The 23,281-nt window shown below is 38.2% G+C and overlaps 1 protein-coding gene across 1 annotated transcript in view; it reads right to left on the bottom strand.

Annotated features, from left to right (window-relative positions):
- Positions 1-23,281, bottom strand: part of LOC138824956 (zinc finger protein 182-like) — a 39,930-nt gene that overhangs the window by 10,975 nt on the left and 5,674 nt on the right. The window contains exons 4-6 of the mRNA XM_070019349.1: positions 22,099-22,225; positions 19,895-20,128; positions 18,575-19,525 (exon numbers count right to left, since the gene is read on the bottom strand). Of these exons, the coding sequence (XP_069875450.1) occupies positions 18,575-19,525; positions 19,895-20,128; positions 22,099-22,225 (1,312 nt within the window). The remainder of the gene's footprint in view (positions 1-18,574; positions 19,526-19,894; positions 20,129-22,098; positions 22,226-23,281) is intronic.

Consider the following 23,281-nt stretch of genomic DNA (forward strand, 5'->3'; position numbering starts at 1 on the left):
ACTTTCACGTTTGATTTTAGTGTATGGGTTCTCCATGTCTCTATTGTGGACCAGAACTATTCCTCATGAAAATGGGAATCAAAGAGCATATTTGAATGTATAGACTTCAACTTAAAAGCACCTCTAACAATATAAAGAAAAAATAATTTCATTCTTTAAAACTAAATTCCTGGGAAGTGGCACTGTGGCTCAAGTGGTAGAGTGCTCGCCTTGAGCTGAAGAGCTGAGGGACAAGTGCTCAGGCCCAGAGTTCAAGCCCCACAACCAAAAAAAAAAAAAAAAAAATTCCTCCCTAAAACTAAATTCCTGTGAGACAAAGAGATAAATCTGGGGTGCTTCCAAGAGTACCTATGAAATGTAGTTTTCTTTTCTTTTCTTTTCTTTTCTTTTTCTGTTAATCATGGGGCCTGAAGTCTGGGCCTAGGTACTGTTCCTCGGCTCTTCAGCTCAAGGCTAGTGCTCTACCACTTAAGCCACAGTGCCACTTCTGGCTTATTCTGCTTATGTGGTGCTGAAGAATGGAACACAGGGCCTCATGCATGCATGCAAGGCAAGCACTCTACCACTGAACCACCTTCCCATCCCTGAAATATGGTTTTCATTGTTCAAGCATACCTTTGTGATGAATTTCTTTATTCTTTTATCCTTTTGTTTTGTTTTGTTTTGGGTCATACCACTTAAACTGTGAGCCTAGGAACAATCCCTTAGCCCCTCAGCTCAAGTCAAGTGCTCTTCATTGTGAGCTAAAGCACCAATTCTGGTTTTCTGGTTTTTATTGGAGATAAGTGTATCACAGACATTGCTGCCCTGGCTGACTTTGGATGCAATCCTCAGGTTTCAGCCTTTTGAAGAGCTAGGATTAAAGACATGAGGTACCAGCACCTAGCTTGCATTTCTTTTCTTTTATGTCCCAGCCTTGGGGCTTGAACTCAGTGCCTGGACACTGTCCCTAAAGTTTTGCTCAAAAGTAGCACCCTAGTACTGGAGCAACAATTTCACATTTGGCTTTTTCTATGTATGTGGTACTGAGGACCTGAACCAGGGCTTCATGCAGGTTAAGTAAGCACTCTACCACTGTTTCAGGACAGCCACAACACCAACAGTGCTCTGGAAGGACAATGGGATGATAATGGAACAGACTGAGAGAAGGCCAATGATGAATCTCTCTTTATTCCAGCAATAACCTTAGCTATAGGCACTTTCTAGATCTGTCCAGTGCTTGCATCACATTTTTGAAGGACTCACTGTGCCAACAAGTGCAGACCATATGCATCCTTCCTCATTCTATTTCAACCAAGAACAATTCAAAAATAATGTACGAAGTAAATTCTATTTAAACTAGTATAATAAACATAATACTTAGAAATAAATGTTTCAAAAATGTAACCAAGAACAATGACAACTATGGGACACAGCTAGTCCAGGAAGCACCCATTTTTACCTGATCCTTATGTCTTGCTTCTCAGTAACTTACTTTTAACTTTTACAGAAAGAAAGCATTATTTTTACTTCATATTTTATAGGTGCTCCAATGTTGCCGTCTATTCATCCAAAAGTGCCTCACAATCTCCATTTTCATGAGGAAAAGCTCAGGTCCACTAAAAGAGGGATGGAAAACCCATACACTGGAGGAATGAATATCAGGCATGAAAATTTCCTACACAATCCTTCCAAATCATGATATGTGGAAAGGATCATCAACAATCACAACAACCCCTTAAGAGACAAGCTTAGAATGTCTGATATGAGGGAGGGAGGCAAAAGATTTATTCCATAGTGTAATGGATACAGTCTGGGAAGACAAGTCTGAAGACCCCTAGATATGTGGCCTAGACATGCTGACAGGAGCTTCTAGGTTCAGAGAAGAGGTAGAAAATCAAAACAAAATAGGATATGCAAAACAGAAAAGTAAAAACAGACTGGTTTGGAGCAAGTAATCAAGCTTCACATAAACATAGACCTGCCCTGAACTCTACCTCCTCCCACATTCATCCTGATCTACCTAGACAACCATTTTTTTGAAGAGTCTTGGAGGAGAAGTACCATTTTCTAAGAAACCCCTGAGAGGAAAATTTTCACTAATCCCCTGAATCAATTAATAAAAGAAAGGCAAGTACAGCACAGCAAATGCTCACAGACAGTGCCCAAGCTCTGAGTTCAAGCCACAGGACCAACAACAAAATGAGGGATAAACTTTATAAGGAAAGGCAAATTTCAGACACAAATAACCAAAAACTCCGTAAAATTTCATAGATGGAATTTGGGAGTTTCTGGGAAAGTAATGAGTAGAATTTGACAAATCAATTTAATTCAAAGATTATGAAGTATATCTGTCTGTAAATTCTGTTATTTTATTCCAGTATATATGTTAGAGCAGGGCAAGATGATGCCAGAATTAATCAGTTTACTGTCTCTAAGTATTTTTTTTTTTTTTTTTGGTGGATCTTGTGGCTTGATCCCAGCCTGAGCACTGTCCCTGCGTTTTTCAGCTCAAAGTGAGCTCTCTATCACTTAAGCCACAAAGCCACTTCCATTTTTTTGGTAGTTAGTTGGAGATAGGATTTATGAACTTTCCTGCCCAGGTTGGCTTTGAACTGGGATCCTCATATCGCAGCTTCCTGAGTACCTAGGATTACAGGCATGAGCCATTGGCACCCAGGTAAAAATATCTTTGAAAAGTAAGAGTAGAGATATTCAAAACTTTAAGGAAAAACAGAGACATAATTTACATTCAGCAGAATATACTGTTTGAACAAAAACAAAAATATAAACTACGTAGTTTCATAACCTCAATTATACTAAAAGAACTAAGAATTAAAAAACCAAAATATACAATGCTCCTAATACATTTGTTTTTTTAATTGGTCTCATAATATTTATGTTGGTAAACTGAATTTTCAAGAAGAAACTCACCTAAGTTCCCGCAGCTGGGAGAGAAAGGTTCCCATGCATCCTTGCACACTTAGGATCAAATGGTTCTGTCAGTCAAAACCCTGTAACAAGCCCACTTCCTCTAGGTGAATTGTGCATCGCATTCTGGGAATTGTAGTTTCTTGTGTGCGGGCGGGGGAGGGAGGGGAGGAGTAATCGGAGTAGGGGGGGGGAAGAGGCGCCAATGCCACCTTGCCCACCGTTGGTGTTTTTAGTTTGCAAATTCAGGTTTCTTTTCTTTTGCCTTGCTGCTGGAAGTGCTCTGAAGTACAGGTTTGCACTCCATAGTCAGAGCCAAGAGGTAGAAGCCCAGCTTCTCTTTTTCAGGGGAACTTGGGAGCTGAAACTTGAAGCAATCTGAGGCTCCTAGCCAGATTCTGCCCTTCCCATCTTTCCCCGGTCTCGGGTGGATGATATTTTAGGGCTCATGGGTTTGTGCTGCCATTAGCAATTGTTCCTCCAGGTGTCAGAAAGTGGCTACAAACCTCTGATTTTCGAGACAAGGAGAGTCAGGAGTTGTGTGTTTATACTCCTGACCCTAGAGATTCTGGTACTCACCCATGTGATTTTATAAACTTGCCTTTTGTGAATTGAAGCCAATGAATGGTAAACATTCCTTGAAAATGTCTTATATAAACCATACTGATCCTCTTTTTATTATCTGAATTTCCTATGGATTTTGAAACTTTCAAAATGCTGCTGGCACAGATATACTCAAATTGATGTGTCTGTTCTGACAAATTACAATTTCTCCACTAATATATTTAGCCTATTTTACATCACTTAAAATGAGAGAGACTGGCTGGGCAGTTGGTTCAGTGGTAAAGTGCTTGACTTGCTTGAATGAAGCCCTGGGTTTGAGAGCTCAGAACAAAAAAGCCAGAAACAGCCAACAGTGTACTGTGGCTCAAGTAGTAGAGTGATAGCTTTGAGCTGAAGGTCAGAGGGACAGTGCCCAGGCTCAGAGTTCAGGCCCCACAAAGACAAAAAAAATGAGAGAAGTTTCCTCTACATCTACACCAAAAGCAATTGTTAAAATATGATAATTGTTAAATATAACAAATGTTAAAATATGTTAAAATTTAAATACAATACAATGCCCTTGATATGTGTCTGCCTGTCCTGATTCTTGAACTCAAGGTGTGGAAACCGACCTTGAAATTATTTGGTTCAATGATAATGTTCTGCCTATTATGCTGCATTTGCACTTCCCAGTACTGTGGTATTTTATAGGACATAAGACTCTCAGACTTTCTTATCACCCTGGCTTAAATCAGTGATCCTTGTAGGGTTTCTTCATGTCCATCACAGGGGAACACAAGCAGGCACGGGAGAAAGATTATTATAAGGTTTATTAGAAGGACCATATTTCCCAGGACAGGGAGCAGAAGCATTTGTCCCTCTTCAGGTTGCAACACAATCTGAGGGGCAGGAAGTGAGTTAAGTACATGCTCAGGTGTGTCTGAGATGACAGAGGGAGTGGCCAGCTGTAGGGAGGGAACTCTAGGTCTGGGAGGAGCTCAGGTCTGGGTGGAGCTGAGCACTAAAGGTTGGGATAATACTAACTTTCCTCAGATCTCAGCATTCTGAATACCATAGATTGCAGCTATTAGACATGATAGCCCAGTTACAATGCTCTTTTTTAAATTCAGATTATATTCTAATGAAATAATATGAAATAGAAAACTTGAAAATTTTAAGGCAGAATGTTCAGTCACTAATGTGTATGAGGACAGTCCAAATCCCAAAAGACAGAAAATGCCCCACCCTTGAAATCTGTAACACTCCTGATCTTAAGTATTGTGAATGTGAACACTTAGTCTATAATAAATTGTTTTAAGTTTTTCAAAATAAGAAAACATTCTTGTGACAGAAAAACCCAGTAGTAATGTGCAAGTATTGCTTTTAAAGGATTCATAGTGTCTTTCTGAGCAAAAACAACCTCAATGATGTATACAGAATAGATTTTCACTTGTTGTATATGTCACTGTAAAGGTGATGTATTTTATATTAACAATTACCATTCTACATAATTGTAAAAACTACATCACTACTCGATAACAGAATATCCTGTGTAATCAACCAATAAGTACAAGCAAAAGCACATCGGGATATAATTTGTTGGTTTTAATTTTGATGGATCTACATTTTGGGGTGTATTTTCTGTTAATGTTGTTTAGTAACACATAAGACTTCAATTTACTAGTGCCTTGGCTGGGGATGGTTGACTGGGATTTTGTCACTCCTCTGACCAGCATTTTATGTTGCATCTTTATTAGGCCCTGTATCTCCAGCAGAATGGACATGATTCTTAATATGACTACTGAGGAAAGTGAGGGACTTCTCAATCTGTGTTTATATCATCATTACTGAGGTACCTTTGGCCAAAGCAGGTTCAAACTCAAATTGCAAGTCATTGTACAAGGTATGCTAATTATTTGCATAAAGGATATTGTGCCATATGACAACAATTACTGAAATATTATAAAACAAAAAAATATGTGTTGTATATATTTTATCTCTAAAACTTTGTGTGAAAATACTGTTCATAACATACATGTCTTTGAATATGTAAATAAATGAGGTAGAGTACAAATAATCAATGGAATCCTAAGATACCTTTACATTAATAGAAAAATAGTATATATCCCCAGATGTATTTCAGTGGTAATTACTTTTAGTGAACAGGTGGCATGTTTTCCTTTTTTGGGTTCAATTTTTCAACAATCTTTTGTAGGAACTTTAGTTTTATTTTCTGTTTTTTTGGGAGGTGTGGGGGTCTGGTGGTGGGGCCTGAACTCTGGGCCTGGGCCCTGTACCTTAGCTCTTCAGCTGAAGCCTAGCGCTCTACTACTTGAGCCACAGTGCCACTTGCAGCTTTTTTCTTTTTGCTTATGTGGTGCTGAGGAATCAAACCCAGGGCCTCAGGCATCCAAGGCAAGTGCTCTACCACTGAACCACCTTCCCAACCCCCGTGCATATGTCTTTAGTGGACACTTTAATGCTCTTCTTAAGACAGGAATGATTCTTCTCCCATAGGAAGGCTTTTCCAGCCCACATATCATGTTTTGAGCAGGAACATCTAGGGTAAAATCCCACAGGTTCTTTCTGACTCCCTTATTTGCCTTCACTCCTAGCCATGGTTCCAGAATCTTTATTCATTGTCAACAGCAAGAAAGAATGAAAGGATCTCTAGTGAGATTCTTTTATTTCTCACTTTGTTTGACATTCCATTTTATGAATCTAAGGGTGTCCAAGATTGAAGAAAAGAAAAGAAAAGAAAAAAGAATCAGCTTCAGGAACATGTTTCTAAAAATGCTAAAGATGTAGCTGGACACCAGTGGCTCACACCTGTAATCCTAGCTACTCAGGAGGCTGGGAGCTGAGGATCACGGTTCAGAGCCAGCCCAGGCAGGAAAGTCTGTGAGACTGTTATCTCCAATAAACCACTAGAAAACCAGAAGTGGTACTGTGGCTCAAGCTATAGAGCGCTCGCCTTGAGCTGAAGAGCACAGGGACAGAACCAAAGCCCAGAGCTGAAGCCCAGGACCGACAAAAAAAATAAATAAATAAAAGCTGAAGATGGCTTGGAGATTTAGCAGATTATAAAATCTGTCATTCTAAGTTAAGTGCAGATTTGCTTCAATTTGTTTCTACTTTTTCTAGTGTGAGAGAAAGTTGTCCCACTAGTTATGTGATTTAGTGACACCTAGGAGATGACTTCTCATAGAAGGTGAAGGATGGCTAGCAACTGCTCAGACATCACATCCTCATATGTAATATTAAACTATCCTAATGAAATTTTACTGGATTTGCTGAAATAGTGTGGCCAAACATAACTTCAAATATTCTACATGACTGAGTGAGCTATAAGTACTTCAATTAATCTCTGTAAATACTCTTGGACTGCTTTGTGGTGTTTGTTTTACTTGAAACTTAGGCTGAGCTTGATGGTATTTATAGAAATCTCTGTTTTTCTCTATGGTGTTCTCATAAGAGTTCTCTTTCCTATTTTCCCAATTCATTCTATTTTTCATGTTTATTAGCTTTTTTCTTTCTTTTGTATTACATTTATTTATTGTGAAAATACCATAAAGGGAGGTTACAATTACATGGGCAAGATAGTGAGTACATTTCTTATCATGCATTGTTGCCTCCTCCTTCGTTTCCCTTTACCATCCTTCTTTCTTCTTTTTTTTTTTTTTCTGTTGTAGGTCTGGAACTCTGGGCCTAGTCGCTATACTTAAACTCTGAAGCTCAAGGCTAGTACTCTACCAGTGGTGCCACATCGCCACTTCCAGGTTTCTAGTGGTTAATTGGAGATAAGAGTCTCACAGATGGTCCTGCCTGGGCTGGCTTTGAACTTCTATGCTCAGATCTCAGCCTCCTGAGTAGCTAGGATTACATGCATGAGCCACCACCATGTGAGTTCACTAGCTTTATTTCTCTCTTCTCTTGTTGTCTATTTTTCTCTGTCTCTTTTTCTCTTTCATTCTCTCTGCTTCTCTTTCCTCCACTTGTCTCTTAATTTTTCTTTTCTTCAAATGTTTTATCTGGGAAGTAGCTTCTCTTACTGATCAGTTTTCTTTTGGTGACATGGCTCTTAGAATTGACATTTTTGTTATTCATTATACAGGAAAATTGTTGCTAAACATAAAATAATTTGAGTTTCCAGATTCTATTATCTTTCTCTGGTTTAATCTCATTTGATGTGGTTCCTGCAGTTTTCCTTTTTCTTCTTGCTCTGCTTGAATATTTGCATTCACTGATATTATAACATAGAAGCTTGTTGTGAAAATAAACATACAGTGAATATATGGTTTTGGTATTGGAAATATCACTAATGGAAAATTCTGACATACATTTGCTAAGTAGTAAACTTTAATCTCAGGAACTTCAATACTAAATAGCATGTGTGGCAATGTATCCTTGGGAATCTAGTGGAAGAAATGGTTCAGGAATATGTGACACACTTGAGCAATAGTCAGTGAAATCATCTGCAAAACCTACACAGATTATAATAATTTGTATTTTTGTCCATGTGTGTTTGCTATTAATGCTATTTGTAGTGTGTATTTCCAACTAAACACTGTTTGAGCATGTGTTCAAACACTTTCAGTTTGTTTATTATTTTAGTAGGTAAAATAGATGTGTTTGTCACCCATATGTCTTCACAGAATCCAAAATTTGATTTTTCCATGTTTCTTTGGATGAGAGGTCTAGCTATGTAGTCCAGCAAGCTCTTATTTGTTAAATAAGATTATTTATTGTGAAAATACCATACAGAGGGGTTACACTTACATGAGCAAGATAATGAGTACATTGCTTATTAAGCATTGTTGCCTTCTCCTTTGTTTTTCCCCTACCATCCTGGCCCTCCCATCTCCTGGACTACACTCCCCCACCCACCTCCAAGCAAGCTCTTCATCTTTTTATGTAGCCTAGGCTGGCAAATAATCTTTCTTGAGTTTCCCAAGTCCAGGGAGAATACTTGTGTTTCAGACTGTGTGTGGCTACATTAGCCATTCTTATGTGTAGTGTTCATTAATAAAACACTGGGCCACACTGTTGTGAAGCCATTCCATCCATCCATCTACAACACTTTTCATCTTCCATCTGTGAAGCTATTTGATCATTGAATAGGCAGCCCCTGTTCCTCTCTATCCCAGTCTCTGGAATCATCCTACATTTGGGCTCCACAAGTTTGTTGATCCTTGGAAGCTCAGTAAGGGAAATTATACCATGGCTGCTCCTTTATGATTGGTGTGTTTTATTTAGCTTATTTTACTTAAAGTTCATCCCTGCCATAAAATGTAGTAAAGTTTTCTCCTTTGAACACATTTATTGTTTTACATGCTTCAATGTTTTGCTTATTGTGAGTAGATTTTGAGAAGTGATTCTCCAAGCATTTGTTGTACTCCCTGCTTTATCTGCTGTTGCACACAAGCATAGAAATGCTGGACCATATTCCTATATAATTCTATGTTTAGTTCTTTTTAGGACTCTTCGTACCATCTTTCATAGATTATTTGTTTGTTTGTTTGTTAGGTCGATCAAGGGGCTTGAACTCAGGGCCTGAGCCGTACTACCTCAGCTCTTTAGCTCAAGGCTAGCGCTCTACCACTGGAGCCACAGCACCACTTCTGGTTTTCTGGTGGTTTTATTGGAGATAAGAGTTTCACGGATTTTCCTGCCCATGCTGGCTTTGAACTGTGATCCTCAAATCTCAGCCTTCTGAGTAGATATGATTACAGTTTGTGAACCACGGGTACCTGGCTTCATCTTTGATATTTTTATATACATGACAGAAATGCACCAAGGTTCACATCCTTTTCACATCTTTCCTAGATGTTTTGAGACTTTGGGAATATTTTTGTTGTTTTTATTTAAAACTATGTCCATACTAGCATGTATCAAGTGTTATTTTATTGGAATTTTGATTTGAATTTTTCTCATGACTACTGATATTAAACTACTTTTATATTTTAATGTACTACATGTGTATGTCGTTTTTAGAAAAATCTCTTCAATCTTTTTCCAACTTTAAAATTAGATTTTGTTGTCTGGGTTACTTGAAGGATTTTCTTTATATTTCCTAATTCATATTGGTTAGCAATCCATTTAGAGATATATGCAAATATTTCTCACATACATGCTTTTTTCCCTTTGTTGGTAGTGTTTTTCAATATACAAGGTTTTCATTTGTATTTATTTATTATTTATTTATTTATATATTGTAGGTCATGGGGCTTGAACTCTGGGCCTGAACACTGTCCCTCAGCTCTTAAATTCAAGACTAGCACTCTACCACTTTGGCCACAGCACCACTTCTGGTTTTCTGGTGACTTACTGGAAGTAAGAATTTCACAGCCATACCTGCTCAGGCTGACTTTGAGACCCGATCTTCAGATGTCACCCTCTTGAGTACCTAATATTACAGGTGTGATCCACCAGAGACTCACATTGTTTGTTTGTTTCTTTGTTTTTTCCAAGAGGTAGTTTTGGAGTTTTATTTATGGGATTACTGTCAAATCTTGCTTTATTTATTTTTTCTTTTCTTTTCTTTTTTCTCAGCAGTGAGTCCTGAACTGTAGGCCTGGGTGCTGTCACTCAGCTCTTCAGCTCATGGTGAGTACATTACAGATTGAACCAAAGGAACATTTCCAACATTTTGCTTATGTGGTACTGAGGAATTAAACCCAGGGCTTTATGCATGATAAGCAAGCACTCTACCACTGAGCAATCTTCCCAGACCAGTTACTGTCAAATCTGATACCATGAAACTTTCCTCCCCATCTTTCTTCTCTTCTTTCCCCTTTTCCTCTTTTCCCCTCCACTCCACTACTCTCTTGTCCTCTCTTCTTCCTTCTTTTTCCTGACCTTTTGCTTCCCTTCTCTCCCTCCTCCACTGATCTTCTTTTCCCTTTATATCTGAGATGAAGACTTGCTAGTATCACTACAGTTAGGTTTCTAACTTAGAAACACAGTAATAAACATACCTCATGGTTTTCTTGAGCTACTATTGGAGCTTGAACTGCAGGTCTCATAGTCAGTCAACTTCCTCACTCACTGTTGGCATTATCACTTGAGCTATACCTCTAACCTGTTCATTAGCTGCTTAGTTTGAGTTGTCTATCCAGGCTGGCTTGCAGACCTCAGTTTCCTCCTTAGTAGCTAGGCTAAAATGACAGTCTGAGCAAGAAGTACTTGCCTTGATTTTTCTTACTTCAACATTTAACATTAATACTTTATTGGCTACTACAATGAAATAGTTTATTGTTTCTGGTTTATGTAGAGTTATTTTGCAACCTAAACTGAAATAGTTTATCTTTCAAATTAAGTGTTGTATTGTTTTTCTAACAACTGTACCTTTTCTACCTGTGGTAGATTTTCTTCACTAAGCAGATCGTTTATGCTGGAGGTATTGTTTTATAATTAATGTAATTTAATCTTATTATGGAGGTGATGTATAGAAAGATATGTCATGAGTGAGGTAAAAAATACCCTTCGTTTCATACAGTGTCTTCCATGCCTTCATTCTCTCCCAATCTCTCCTTCTTATCTCTACTCTTGAGTTGTATATTTTACTTTCATCACCCTATTTCCCTTACATTCTATGACTTTGCCACACCCACCAGAAGATATACATGTGAATACACCATACATAATCGAAAGCAATTGTTTTTATTTCACAAGTGAAGTAAGAAAGTAGCTCTCTTTAATAAATCACAATGATAGCATACATACATTTTTACATATTCATTCTTGTTTCCTTCTGTTTATTTTACTGTTGGATTATTAGAAATATATCGTTGGATTTTTTTGTATTTATATCATAGATTTATTTGTCATACTGATTTCTAGACAATTTGTCTTTAGATCTATTGTCAGTGTGTCTGTCTTGGTAAATATAACTGCATAGTGCTTTATAAACAGCATTTAGTAAAGATAATACTATCCCTGTCTGTGTTTCTAGTGACCATTTGTCTAGTTATACAGTCATTAAGAGGAAAATTACTTCTCCAATCATAATGATAGATTAAGGAAATTATCATTCTTTGTCCTTTTAATCATGTCTTTGTAGACTTTACTTTTCAGAATAGAACTTTTGTTATACAGATTTATAATTTGCTTGTTATTATCAATGCTCCGTATCTGTGGTAAAACAATTTGTGCTGAGGTTCCTTTCCTATTATGACTACTTGTATTTTTCAATAATGATTGTGCTTATGGTATGTTTATATTGATTTAATTTTATTTCTTGATAATTAATGTATGTCTGTTTGGCTTATTGAGTTTTTTGAGTATGTTTTCTTCTGTTCAAATCAGACAGTACCAGATATATTTACTATTTTTATAATATAATATTAACATGGTTTCATTTTAGTGATTACTTTGCTATTTATCATGTTTGTCTCATCTGACATGTATTTATTAGTTTGCTTTCATATAACCTGCACACATCGTTCTATACCATGCAAATCACCTCTCATATAATCTCCAGAGAATCTTCTATACTCTGCAAATCACCTCTGATAGCTATTACAATTTAAATCCTACTAAATAGTTGTTACAATGCATTGTTCATAGGATAATACCATTTTTTTCAAAGATTGCATGTTTACTATAGGTGCCATATTTACTATAGGTGCCATACTTTGTCAAGTCTTTGGGTTTTATGGTTTGTTGAATCTGTGCAACAAACAAATATGTAAGGCCTAAAATATTCCTTTAAAAATGCTACTGTAGGGGCTAGAAAGGTGGCTCAGTGGAGAGTGCTTGCCTTGCATGCATGAAGCCCGGGGTTAGGTTGCTCAGCACCACATAAACAGAAGAATCTGAAAGTGGTGCTGTGGGTTTAGTAGTAGAGCAGTAGCCTTGAGCTGAAGAGCTGAGGGACAGAGCCCAGGTCCAGAGATCAAGCTGCATGAATAATGAAAAGAAAAAACATACCACAAATAACATAGTGCATATAATAATATTTAAAGGTGCTGGACACAAGTGTCTCATGGTAGTAAACCTGAGACCTGAGGATTGAGATTTCATCCAGCCCTTTCAGAAAAGTCAATGAGACTCTTATCTACAATTAATCACCTAAAAATCCAGGGTTAGAAATTGAAAGATGGCTCCAGTGATAGATCTTTAAGATAAAATGGTCAGGGACAGCACTCAGACAATGAGATCAATACCTAATATTGGTATATTATACTGGGTTATATGGAAATAAATGCTACATTTCAAAAGTGGTTGGAATTGTGCAAAAATGCATATTGTTCAATAAGTAATGAAATCAATTAAATCAATCGAGTAATCAAGTAATGAATTCAATACCTGGCTTATGTAACTTTGACATACATATATGCATCTATGTGTATATATATATATACACACACATATGTATATGTACATAGATGTATATATGTATATATACATAGATGTATATATACACATATGTATATATGTGTATATATATACACACATATATATGTACATATATATGTATATATAGACATACATATGTATGTATGTACAGATGTATATGTGTATATATCACCTTTACAATAATTTTTTTTGGGGGGGGGCTGGTCGTAGGGCTTGAGCTCTGGGCCTGGGCACTGTCCCACAGGTCTTAAGATCAAGGCTACCATTCTACCACTTGAGCCACAGCGCCATTTCCCACTTTTTATTTTCTTTTTGCTTATGTGGTGCAGAGGAATTGAACCCAGGGCCTTAGGCATGCAAGGCAAGTGCTCTACCACTGAGCCACCTTCTCAACCCCCACAATAATTTTTTTTTAAATGAAAAACAACAGAAACATAAAATAAGTTCTCCCATGAATGTAGGTAGCATTTGGAGCCCGGTGGGTGAGCACACACAGTAAAGGAGGTGAATATGGTTTAAAAAAAAATGTGTGTGTGTGTGTGTGTGTGTGGTGTTTATCAATGAAACTTGCTGACATTGGGTTTTTTGTTTTCATTTGCTCATTTGTTGTTGTTGTTTGACATTCCTGGGGCTTGAACTCATGGTGTGGGAACTGTTCCTGAATTTCATTATGCTGAAGCCTACCACTCTACCACTTGAGCTACAACACCAGTGCTTCTAGGGGTGTTTGGTAGTTTTTGTTGTTTGTTAGGTATTGAAATATCAAACTTAGTGCCCCATGCATGCTAGGCAAGCACTTTATCACTAAGCCACATTGCCAGCCCCATCCACACTGTTTTAAGAAGGGAGGCAGGGCTGGGAGTGTGGCTCAGTGGTACAGTGCTTGCCTTGTATACATGAGGCACTGGGTTCCATTCCTCAGCACCACATCAGCAGAAAATTCATTGTGACTTCTCACCAATTAAATACCAGAAAACTAGAAGTGACATTCTGGCTGGAAGTGGTAGCATGCCAGCCTTTAGTGAAAAGCCTAGGGAATATGCCAGGCTCTCCCTGAGTTTAAACCCCACAGCTAACAATTAAAAGAAAAAAGAAACAATTAGGAACAAACAAAAACCTAAACACTGGCTCATTGCCTTTGTTCTTCTATTTTTCCTTGTTCTTGTATCTGTATACTTCATATCATTCCATTTTCTACTTTCTTCCTTTCACTTTGGGGGATTGAACCTTGGGACTTGCACATGGAAAGTGGATACTACATACCAACCTATTCTTTCTTCTTTTAACATAAAAAGTCAGCTTATAGGACAGGCAAGGTAGCAAAATGGTACAGGGCTTGCATTGCATGAATGAGGAGCTGGGTTCTATTCCTCAGTTCCACATGCACAGAAAAACCTGGCAGTGGTGCTGTGGCTCAAGTGGTAGAATGGTACACTTTAGCAAAAGCAGCTCAGGGACAGCACCTGGCCTCTGAGCTGAAGCCTAAGGACCAGCAAAACAAAAAGTCTGCTCATTTAGGCAATGCTTCCCCTGCAATTTAAAAGACAAACTTAAAAGTAACTTTCATTCCCTTTCAATACTACTGTCCTCCTTTCCAGTGAGTGCAGGGGCCACACACAGAAGAGACTCTATGCCCCTGCTGTCCCTTGTAAACTACTGTTGTACAACAGTAAGCAGCAACACATACATTTCTGTTCTTATTATTTTGAACACAATGGGCTTTGTCAAGGTAGGTAAAAATAAGTGAAGGAAACCTTTCCTTTTCATTTATTGGTTGTGAGTGTAATGGATCTATCTTGCTGAGGACTTAAATCTCACACTCCTGTCATTTGAGTTCTCTCTGAACTACTTTTCAATTTGTTTTCTTCTTAGGACACACACACACACACACACACACACACACACACACACACACACACACACACACACACACACACACACACACACACACACACACACACACACACACACACACACACACACACACACACACACACAATATCCTGAAGAATTTTAACTCGTTCATCAGACAATAGTTTTACTACCAATTCTTCTTGTCCACAGCAATTGTATCATCTACATAAGACAAGACAATTACATTAGGCCACTGGCTTAACTTGACTAACAGGTCCCTGTGTCAACAGTCAGCCCTCCTGAAACCTGGGCACACCATGTCCCATGCTGGAGGTGCCACGGGGTGCTGGTGGTGTACTGATGGGTAGCACAGGCCCTGTTCTGGCTCCTCACTCCTCTCCCAAGGGGCTTGCATATTGCATGAAGACTTTGGCACTGTGCTCCTCTCCTCGGCTGGCTCCTCACCAATCTTTTCTTTCCTGTACCTTCCATTTTGAATTCTGGCTTACACTATGAGCCCAGCCAATTTCCAACACACCTGATGAAGTCTCCACATCAAACTTTTGGTAACAAACATTTAAGTTAGAATGCACATATAAAGATTTGGCTTGGGTTTGCTCAGACCCCATGGACAAGTGAAAAAAGATGGTTAGCTGTGGATGTTCCAGGTAGTGATCTTCTCAAAGTACTGACAACTCTGTAACAGGGACTTCATACAAGGATGTTTCTGATCAAGAAACCTGAACAAAAATATATTTAAAAGATCTTCACAATTCATTGAGGAAACAGAAAAGAGAGGTTAGGGTTACATGTTTCTCAAAGGAGCAAGAAAAATGTACACCTAATACTATGCTAATTATGGGAGGAAAAACAGTGGCATCTATCTTGGCTCTAGAAATTCTAAATTTAGGTCAGCCTTTGTGTTTCTGTAAAAGAAGACAGTACACTTGTTGGAAGCCACATTATGGAAGATGGAATACTGCAGTGTTTATTACACAGCTAGCAGTCTGCATGCAGCCTGTTGTAAAAATGACTTGTAGTCCACAAATAGACAGCTTGGAAACAGGACAGAAAGGAAAAAAAAAGAAGTAAAACAACACCAAGAAACCAATCAGCACAAAAAGAGTGCTGAATTGGCACATTATGATGACCAGAGACAAGCCAGGAGACAGGACACAGGACATGATCACAGAGACATGTACCATAGCAGCTAGTGCCACTGCTGGTCCAGCCTAAATAGGGCCTAAGCAGGAGGGAGGTCTACAGGCAATTCCCAGTCACTGGACTAAGAGATTGAGTAAGATATCAACCAAATTCTCACCCCTGCTTCCAGGGAACCAGCCACACCTATCAGTTGGGTGGCAAGTGATGAAGGAGGTATTCCTTGCCCCTGCATGAAGACAAGATGCCAGACCCCACCATCCACCATGTGTCCAATAGGGCACCAGCCAAACCTGACCTCCTTACTTAATATGATTGAAATATTAAGTCAATTTATAAAATGTTACAGCTTCCTTATAATTTTGTAAACAGTTCAAGAATTACCTTTTGTAAAAGCCATTTTTCTTGAGCCCCATCTCTGAAACAATAATTCTCACATTCACCAAAAATTAAACATTCTTCTTTTGAATAGTTTATTTCTTCCTTCTTCCTCATTCCTTCCCTTCCTCTTTCCCTCTCTCACATCACTCCTTCCTGCCTTCCTTCCTTCCTTCTTTCTTTCCTTCTTTCTATCCTTCCTTCTTTCCTTCCTTCCTCTCAGGGCCTAGAAGTGATGCTGTAACTCAAGTGGCAGATGGTTTTATTTTTTTGTTAACTTCAATTTTTGTGAGAAGTTGATCAATATCTTTGTGTGCTCAATTATTTCCCCTAATATCCTATCCACTTTGGCCCTCTATGAGATAACACAGGTGCGACACATCATCCACACTGGTGTTTTGTAATAGCTTGCTCAGCAGAACAACTAAATAGTCTAAGAGTGAATCAATCACAAGTTGCTCATCACCAATGATTAATTAAAGAAAAGAGCAAGCACTGAAGACACTTTTGGGTTCTCCCCCAAGGCACAATGCAGATTCTAGTCTTTATTAATCTATCATATTTTTAAATATATATTTTATTTTAAACATACTGTACAGATTGGTTATACCATTATGAGTTAGGTCATGAATACATTTCCTTTTGAGCATTGTTACATCTCTGAGAAAGACTTTACTACTATGTATGTACTGCAACAAGGACTAATGTCTTCCTTTAGATCTTTCATTCAAAAACTGAACTGGAATAAGTAAGTCATTTGTACTATAACGCATGGATCACACATACAGAGGAAGACTTAAGGGAGCAGTAGAAATATGGTTGTTCTCATGTTCTTGCCTCCAATCATAACAGTATTTACTTGTCTATTGTTCCCATAAGCATGTTGGAGATGATCTGAATCCAGTCCCAAAGGGCTAGAGCTCATATTTCTAAGTAGAGTTTATCAAATTACCTTGACACACCATCCCTTAGTATAAAAGACACAAATGAATTATTTCAATTTCTTAATTCCTTGTCAAGATAGGTTGTTTCTACATGCTTTGGATAATATTGAAGGACACCATCCACACTCAACATAATGACAAATGTTGGTTCAAAGAGAGCTGAAGAATGAAGAATGGTTTCCCATCACCCATAACTTACCTCTGCCATGAAGAATTTCTCTGTATAATTTACAGAGGTTTTCTGACAAAGATTTTCCTACATTGGGTTTCTTTCCTGGGTGAATATTTTAATAATTGCTGAAGGTTGGCTACTGGTTGAAAGACTTCCTCTCATGTTTATATTTACAGAAATTCTGTCATGTGTCCAGGTCTCTGATACCGGTACAGATTAGACTTCTGGCAAAATGTTTTCTATACTCATAATTTCTCTCCTGTGTATGATCTCACATATGATGAGGACTCAGTTCTGATTGAAAGTCATTTCACATATGTTCTATGCACTACTTCCTTTTCTCCTATGTGAGTCATTTCTCTCATGAACACTGAGATATTCCTTTCAGGTCAAAGACCTTCCACATTTGTAATATTTTTAAGATTTCTCTGCTGTGTGTGATATGAACTTGGATCTATGAATACTTAGTATAGGACTTTCCACATTTGATATATTTGTATTTTCTCATCTGTGTCTGTCCTCTGATGCAAACTGAGTTAGGAATTTTTCTTGAAAACCTTTCCATTTTTTCCTACATATTTTTTCTCTCCTCTTTGTGTGTGAGAGTATGTGTCTGTGTTTCTGTGTGTTTTGGGTGTTCTGTGATGCACTCTGAGCTGTGTCTTGTAGTTGGAGGACTCCACATCTGCTATATCATAAGGTCTCTATCCTGTATTAGTTCTGTATTGCAATTTCAATTTTCTTACAGATCAAAGACTTTCCCCATTTGGAACAATCCTAAGTTATTTCATTTGTGTGAATCAACTTCTGTGTGTTAAACTGTGAACTCCAGGTTTTTCCATTGCATTCATAAGGTTTCTCTCCTTGTGTTCTGTGATGGATGTTATGGTTTGCCTTCCAGATGAAAGAATTTCCATGCCTACTACATACATAATATTTCTCTCTGGTGGGTTTTTTTCTGATGGACAGAAAGGTGTATGTTCTGGGTGAAAGAATTTCCACATAGGTTACATTCATAAAATTTCTCTCCTGTGTGTGCTCTCTGGTGGACAGTAAGGTGTAGCTTCTAGCTGAAAATCTTTCCACACATGACATTCATAAGGTTTCTTTCATGTGTGTTTTCTGATGGACAGTGAAGTTTTACTTCCAGGTGAAAGCCTTTCCACACATGTTACATTAATAAGGTTTCTCTCTTGTGTGTGTTGTCTGGTGGCAAGTAAGGTATGACTTCTTGGTGAAAGACTTTCCATACGTGTTACATTCATAAGGTTTCTCTCCTGTGTGTGTGTTCTCTGGTGGCGAGTAAGCTTTGATTTCTGGATGAAACACTTTCCACACAGGTTACATTCATGAGGTCTCTCTTCTGTGTGTGTTCTCTGGTGGCTAGTAAGATATGCCTTGCAGGTGAAAGACTTTCCACAAATGTTACATTCAAAAAGCTTCTCTTTTGTGTGTGTTCTCCGGTGGACAGTAAGGTATGCCATCCTGGCGAAAGACTTTCCACACATGTTACATTCATAAGGTTTCTCTCCTTTGTGTGTTATCTGGTGGCTAGTAAGATATCCCTTGCAGGAGAAAGACATTCCACAAATGTTACATTCAAAAGGTTTCTCTTTTGAGTGTGTGCTCAGGTGAACAATAAGCTTTGATTTCTCGTTGAAATACTTTCCACACACGTTACATTCAAAACGTTTCTTTCCTGTGTGTGTTCTCTGATGGACAGTGAGATTTGACTTCCAGGAGAAGGACTTTCCACATAAGTTACATTCATAAATTTTCTTTCCAGTGTGTGTTCTCTGGTGTCCAGTAAGATATGCCTTGCAGGTGAAAGACTTTCCACACACGTTACATTCAAAAGGTTTCTTTCCAGTGTGTGTTCTCTGGTGTCCAGTAAGATATGCCTTGCAGGTGAAAGACTTTCCACACACCTTACATTCAAAAGGTTTCTTTCCTGTGTGTGTTATCTGATGGACAGTGAGGATTGACTTCCAGGTAAAGGACTTTCCACACAAGTTACATTTATAAATTTTCTCTCCTGTGTGTGTTCTCTGGTGGGTAGTAAGATATCCCTTGTGGGTGAAAAACTTTCCGCAAATCTTACATTCAAAACGTTTCTCTTTTGTGTGTGTTCTCTGGTGGACAGTAAGCTTTGATTTCTGGGTGAAACACTTTTCACACATGTTACATTCATAAGGTTTCTTTCCTGTGTGTGTTATCTGATGGACAGTGAGAGTTGACTTCCGGGAGAAGGACTTTCCACATAAGTTACATTCATAAATTTTCTTTCCAGTGTGTGTTCTCTGATGTTTAGTAAGATATGCCTTGCAGATGAAAGATTTTCCACAAATGTTGCATTGAAAAGGTTTCTCTTTTGTGTGTGTTCTCTGGTGGACAGTAAGCTTTGATTTCTTGGTAAAGGACTTTCGACACACGTTACATTCATAAGGTTTCTCTCTTGTGTGTGTTCTCTGAGGGACAACAGGGTGTGTCTTCTCAGTGAAAGACTTTTCACATTGTTTATATTCTTCAACTACAGAAGACACATGAGGACTATAGGCAGCACACATCTTACCAGGTTCACTGAAAACACCCATGTTCTGACATCCAGTGACCTTTTCTATCCTCATCCCTAAGGAGTTCCCATTATTCTTAATCAGTTCTGACTTCTGTGTGGAGCTCAAATGAAAACTTTTTATAAGTCTCACTTTTTCCTCCCCTGGGTTACTATTCATGACTGCCACTTCAGAGCGATATTTATTGTGACTTTCCTGACAGGTGCTAATAACATCCTCCATTACTGGGACATCTAAAATGAATAATAGAAAAATAGACAAAAACATAAATGAGACCCACAAATTACTTACGATAACGATATTTCCTCACATTCTGTTACTAGATTTTCAAATATCAAAGCATTGCTTTATGCAGAATATATACTTTTCTCTGCAATGTAGTAATTAAGAAAGTAGTACTGACATTTTACAATGCAAAATAATGTTTTTCTGTATTTCAGATTATTATATGTTGTCCCAGGAAATATTTCCTGAAATTATTCATCTCCATACTCTTAATGCTTCCATTCTGAATCTCCCTCTATGCCCAGCACCACTGATAAGAAATTGTCCCCATCAGAGGATAGCAGCCCTAGCATACTCCTATTTTCCTCCTACCTGCATAATACTAGTTTAAAAGAAAATGAGGTCTCCTTTCTACATTTCTTATTCTCTTTTTCTCTTTATGAATGACTTCTCTACAGAAAAACAGAATTGCTAACACTACCTACACTGGCACACCAAATTCAGTGTGTCTCCATATGAATTCTGGATTGACAATTCCTTGAGACAAAGGATCACCTAGTTCTCTGCCACACATGACTCAGGGGCACTAGGAATACTACTGCTCTGTACCGCTGAATATAAACAGACCCACTGGGCTCTGGATCCATCATCACCATTCAAGATGCTTTAACTCACCTGTAAAATTCTTGTCTGAGCCTTCTCTTATCCATGGTTCTGCACCTTGCTCCAGCTTCACAATCAACTCAGGTTTAGGAACACAGTGCCCTGTGAATAAGAAATAGTGGAGAACAATTGCTCTTGCTGGGTCATCATTAATGTAAGGTCACAGACATCCTGTTCACAAGGTTGCTCCTAAATCTGGTTTCTCAATTGTTTTTGTGGGGTCCGTCGAGTTGTGGGGCCTGAACTCTGGGACTGGGAGCTGTCTCTCAGCTCTTAAGCACAAGGCTAGCACTCTATCACTTGAGCCACAACACCAATTCTAGCTTTATTTCCCTGCTTATGTGGTGCTGAGATATCGAACACAGAGCCTCAAGCATGCAAGGCAATCACTCTACCCCTGAGCCATCTTCCCAGCCCATGGTTTCTTTATTCTTAATAACTCCATGGTGGAGTTTCCCCCAGCTTTGAGTTTATTGTGTCCATTGTGTGGCTTGAACTCAGCTCTTTTGCTCAAAGCTAGCATTCTACTAGTTTGAGTCTTGCCTATGATTCTAGTTTTTGAATGGTTAATTGGATAAGAGTTTCATGGTCACTTTTCCACAGTTGCTGGCTTCAAACCAAAATCTTCAGATTTCAGCCTCCAGAGTATCTAGAATTCCAGTCTTGATGCACTAAACTCTGTGTCAAGTTTGGCTTACAAATACACACGTTCACCTACTGATTTCCAGATCATACTGTCAGTAGTAATGTATATTCTATCTAGACTGTAGATCCACCTATAATAATTACCCCAAGTCTGGGAAGTCAGTTTCCTATTATTGGATCATACTTTAGAACTTTTGTACAACTATTGATTAGAAATGTTAAAGATTGAGAATAAAATTAGCTCTTGAGTTACATATAATGAAGTTGAAGTTTCCCTTACAAAGAAATGACACTTCCCATGGACTGGAATCTTTTTTAGTTTTTTTGTTTGTTTGTTTGTTTGTTTGTTTTAGAAAATGATATGGTTCAAAGGCTTATACCTTTAATCCTTCATTGACGAGGTGAGATCAGAAGTGGCAGGCTTGAAACCAACCTGAGCATGGAAACCCAGAATATACCCCCCAAAAAAAGCCAAAATGGAGTTGTGGTTCATGCAGTAGTGCGAAAGGCAAACAACACCAAGCACCTCGACCTGAATTTCGCTGGCTTTTATACTAGCAGTTTTTTACCTGGGAATGGACTGGAATCTTATACATAGATAACATAAACAGTCAAATGTCTACTAAAATAAAAGCACTTGATCTTCCAAATAAAAGTGACCTTTGCACACCCAAGGACATGAGGTTGCTATAGGTCTCCAGCATCACATCTCTGTGAAGGGTTCGCTGACCAGGATCCAGATCCTGCCACTCCTTCCATGTGAAGTACACAGCCACATCCTCAAATGAGATCAGCTTCTGTAATGGCACATTTCCATCAAGAAATTAGACCTAGGGCATGAGAATTCCAATCTGGAATTTCATTATGCTGCAGGTATGCTTTTGTCTTACATAAAATGTTTGCAGCTTGCTGTGTTATCTATTCACTGGGAGAATTAAATAGCAAATTAGAAATATTGGACAATATATAAACCTAGTCATTAAAACACACAGATTGGCAGGGCACTGGTGGCTTATCCTCCTAGTTATTCAGGAGGCTGAGGTCTGAGGATCTAGGTTCAAGGCCAGCCCAGGCAGGAAAGTCCATGAGACACTTATCTCCAATAAACCACCAGAAAACTGAAAGTAGCACTGTGACTCAAGTGGTAGAGCACTCACTTTGCCCTGAAGAGCTGAGGGATAACAACCAGGCCCAGAATTCAAGCCCCAAGACCAATAAAAAATTACAGTTTCCCTAATGCATGCAAACACATTTCTGCTGCTAGCAATAGAGACAAGGTAAAAACTCTAAGGAGACAATAATCTGGCATGACAACAATAAGTCTAAGGAGGTGTCTGAAAAATTATATTATCATTTTTTGATAAAATTTTAGTACATATAAGGGTAACAATGAATTAAACAAATATTTTTTCTGCATTTACATATACTGCTTCACCCTAAATCCTATTTAGACTTTCTATTAACAGGTACTCTCATCAGCAACCAGAACACATTCAGGATATGACATGGATTACAGAACATAGAACATTACTAAACCTATGAGAAGCAGTGTCCACATAAATATTAAAAAATACTAACAATACTCCAGAAAGTAGCTAATGATTTATTTTGCCCATATAAGATTTAATTGAGTTCACACATAAAAATATCCTAGGTTAACCATGTTTGGTTTAAATACTAAATATTGAAAAGTGGTCACAGATACCCTGATATTTACATCCTATGTAAAAAAGAACTGCTACCATGAGGTTTTGTAAACTTTGCCTACATTCTACAATACAAAATATATGTGGGAGGGGAATAAAATATTCTTTACAATATTTTCATATTAATAGGCTTCATGGAAGGTGGAG

The sequence above is a fragment of the Dipodomys merriami genome, unplaced genomic scaffold (assembly GCF_024711535.1).
Source record: "Dipodomys merriami isolate MVZ:Mamm:240054 unplaced genomic scaffold, mDipMer1.0.p SCAF_130, whole genome shotgun sequence".
Taxonomy (NCBI): domain Eukaryota; kingdom Metazoa; phylum Chordata; class Mammalia; order Rodentia; family Heteromyidae; genus Dipodomys; species Dipodomys merriami.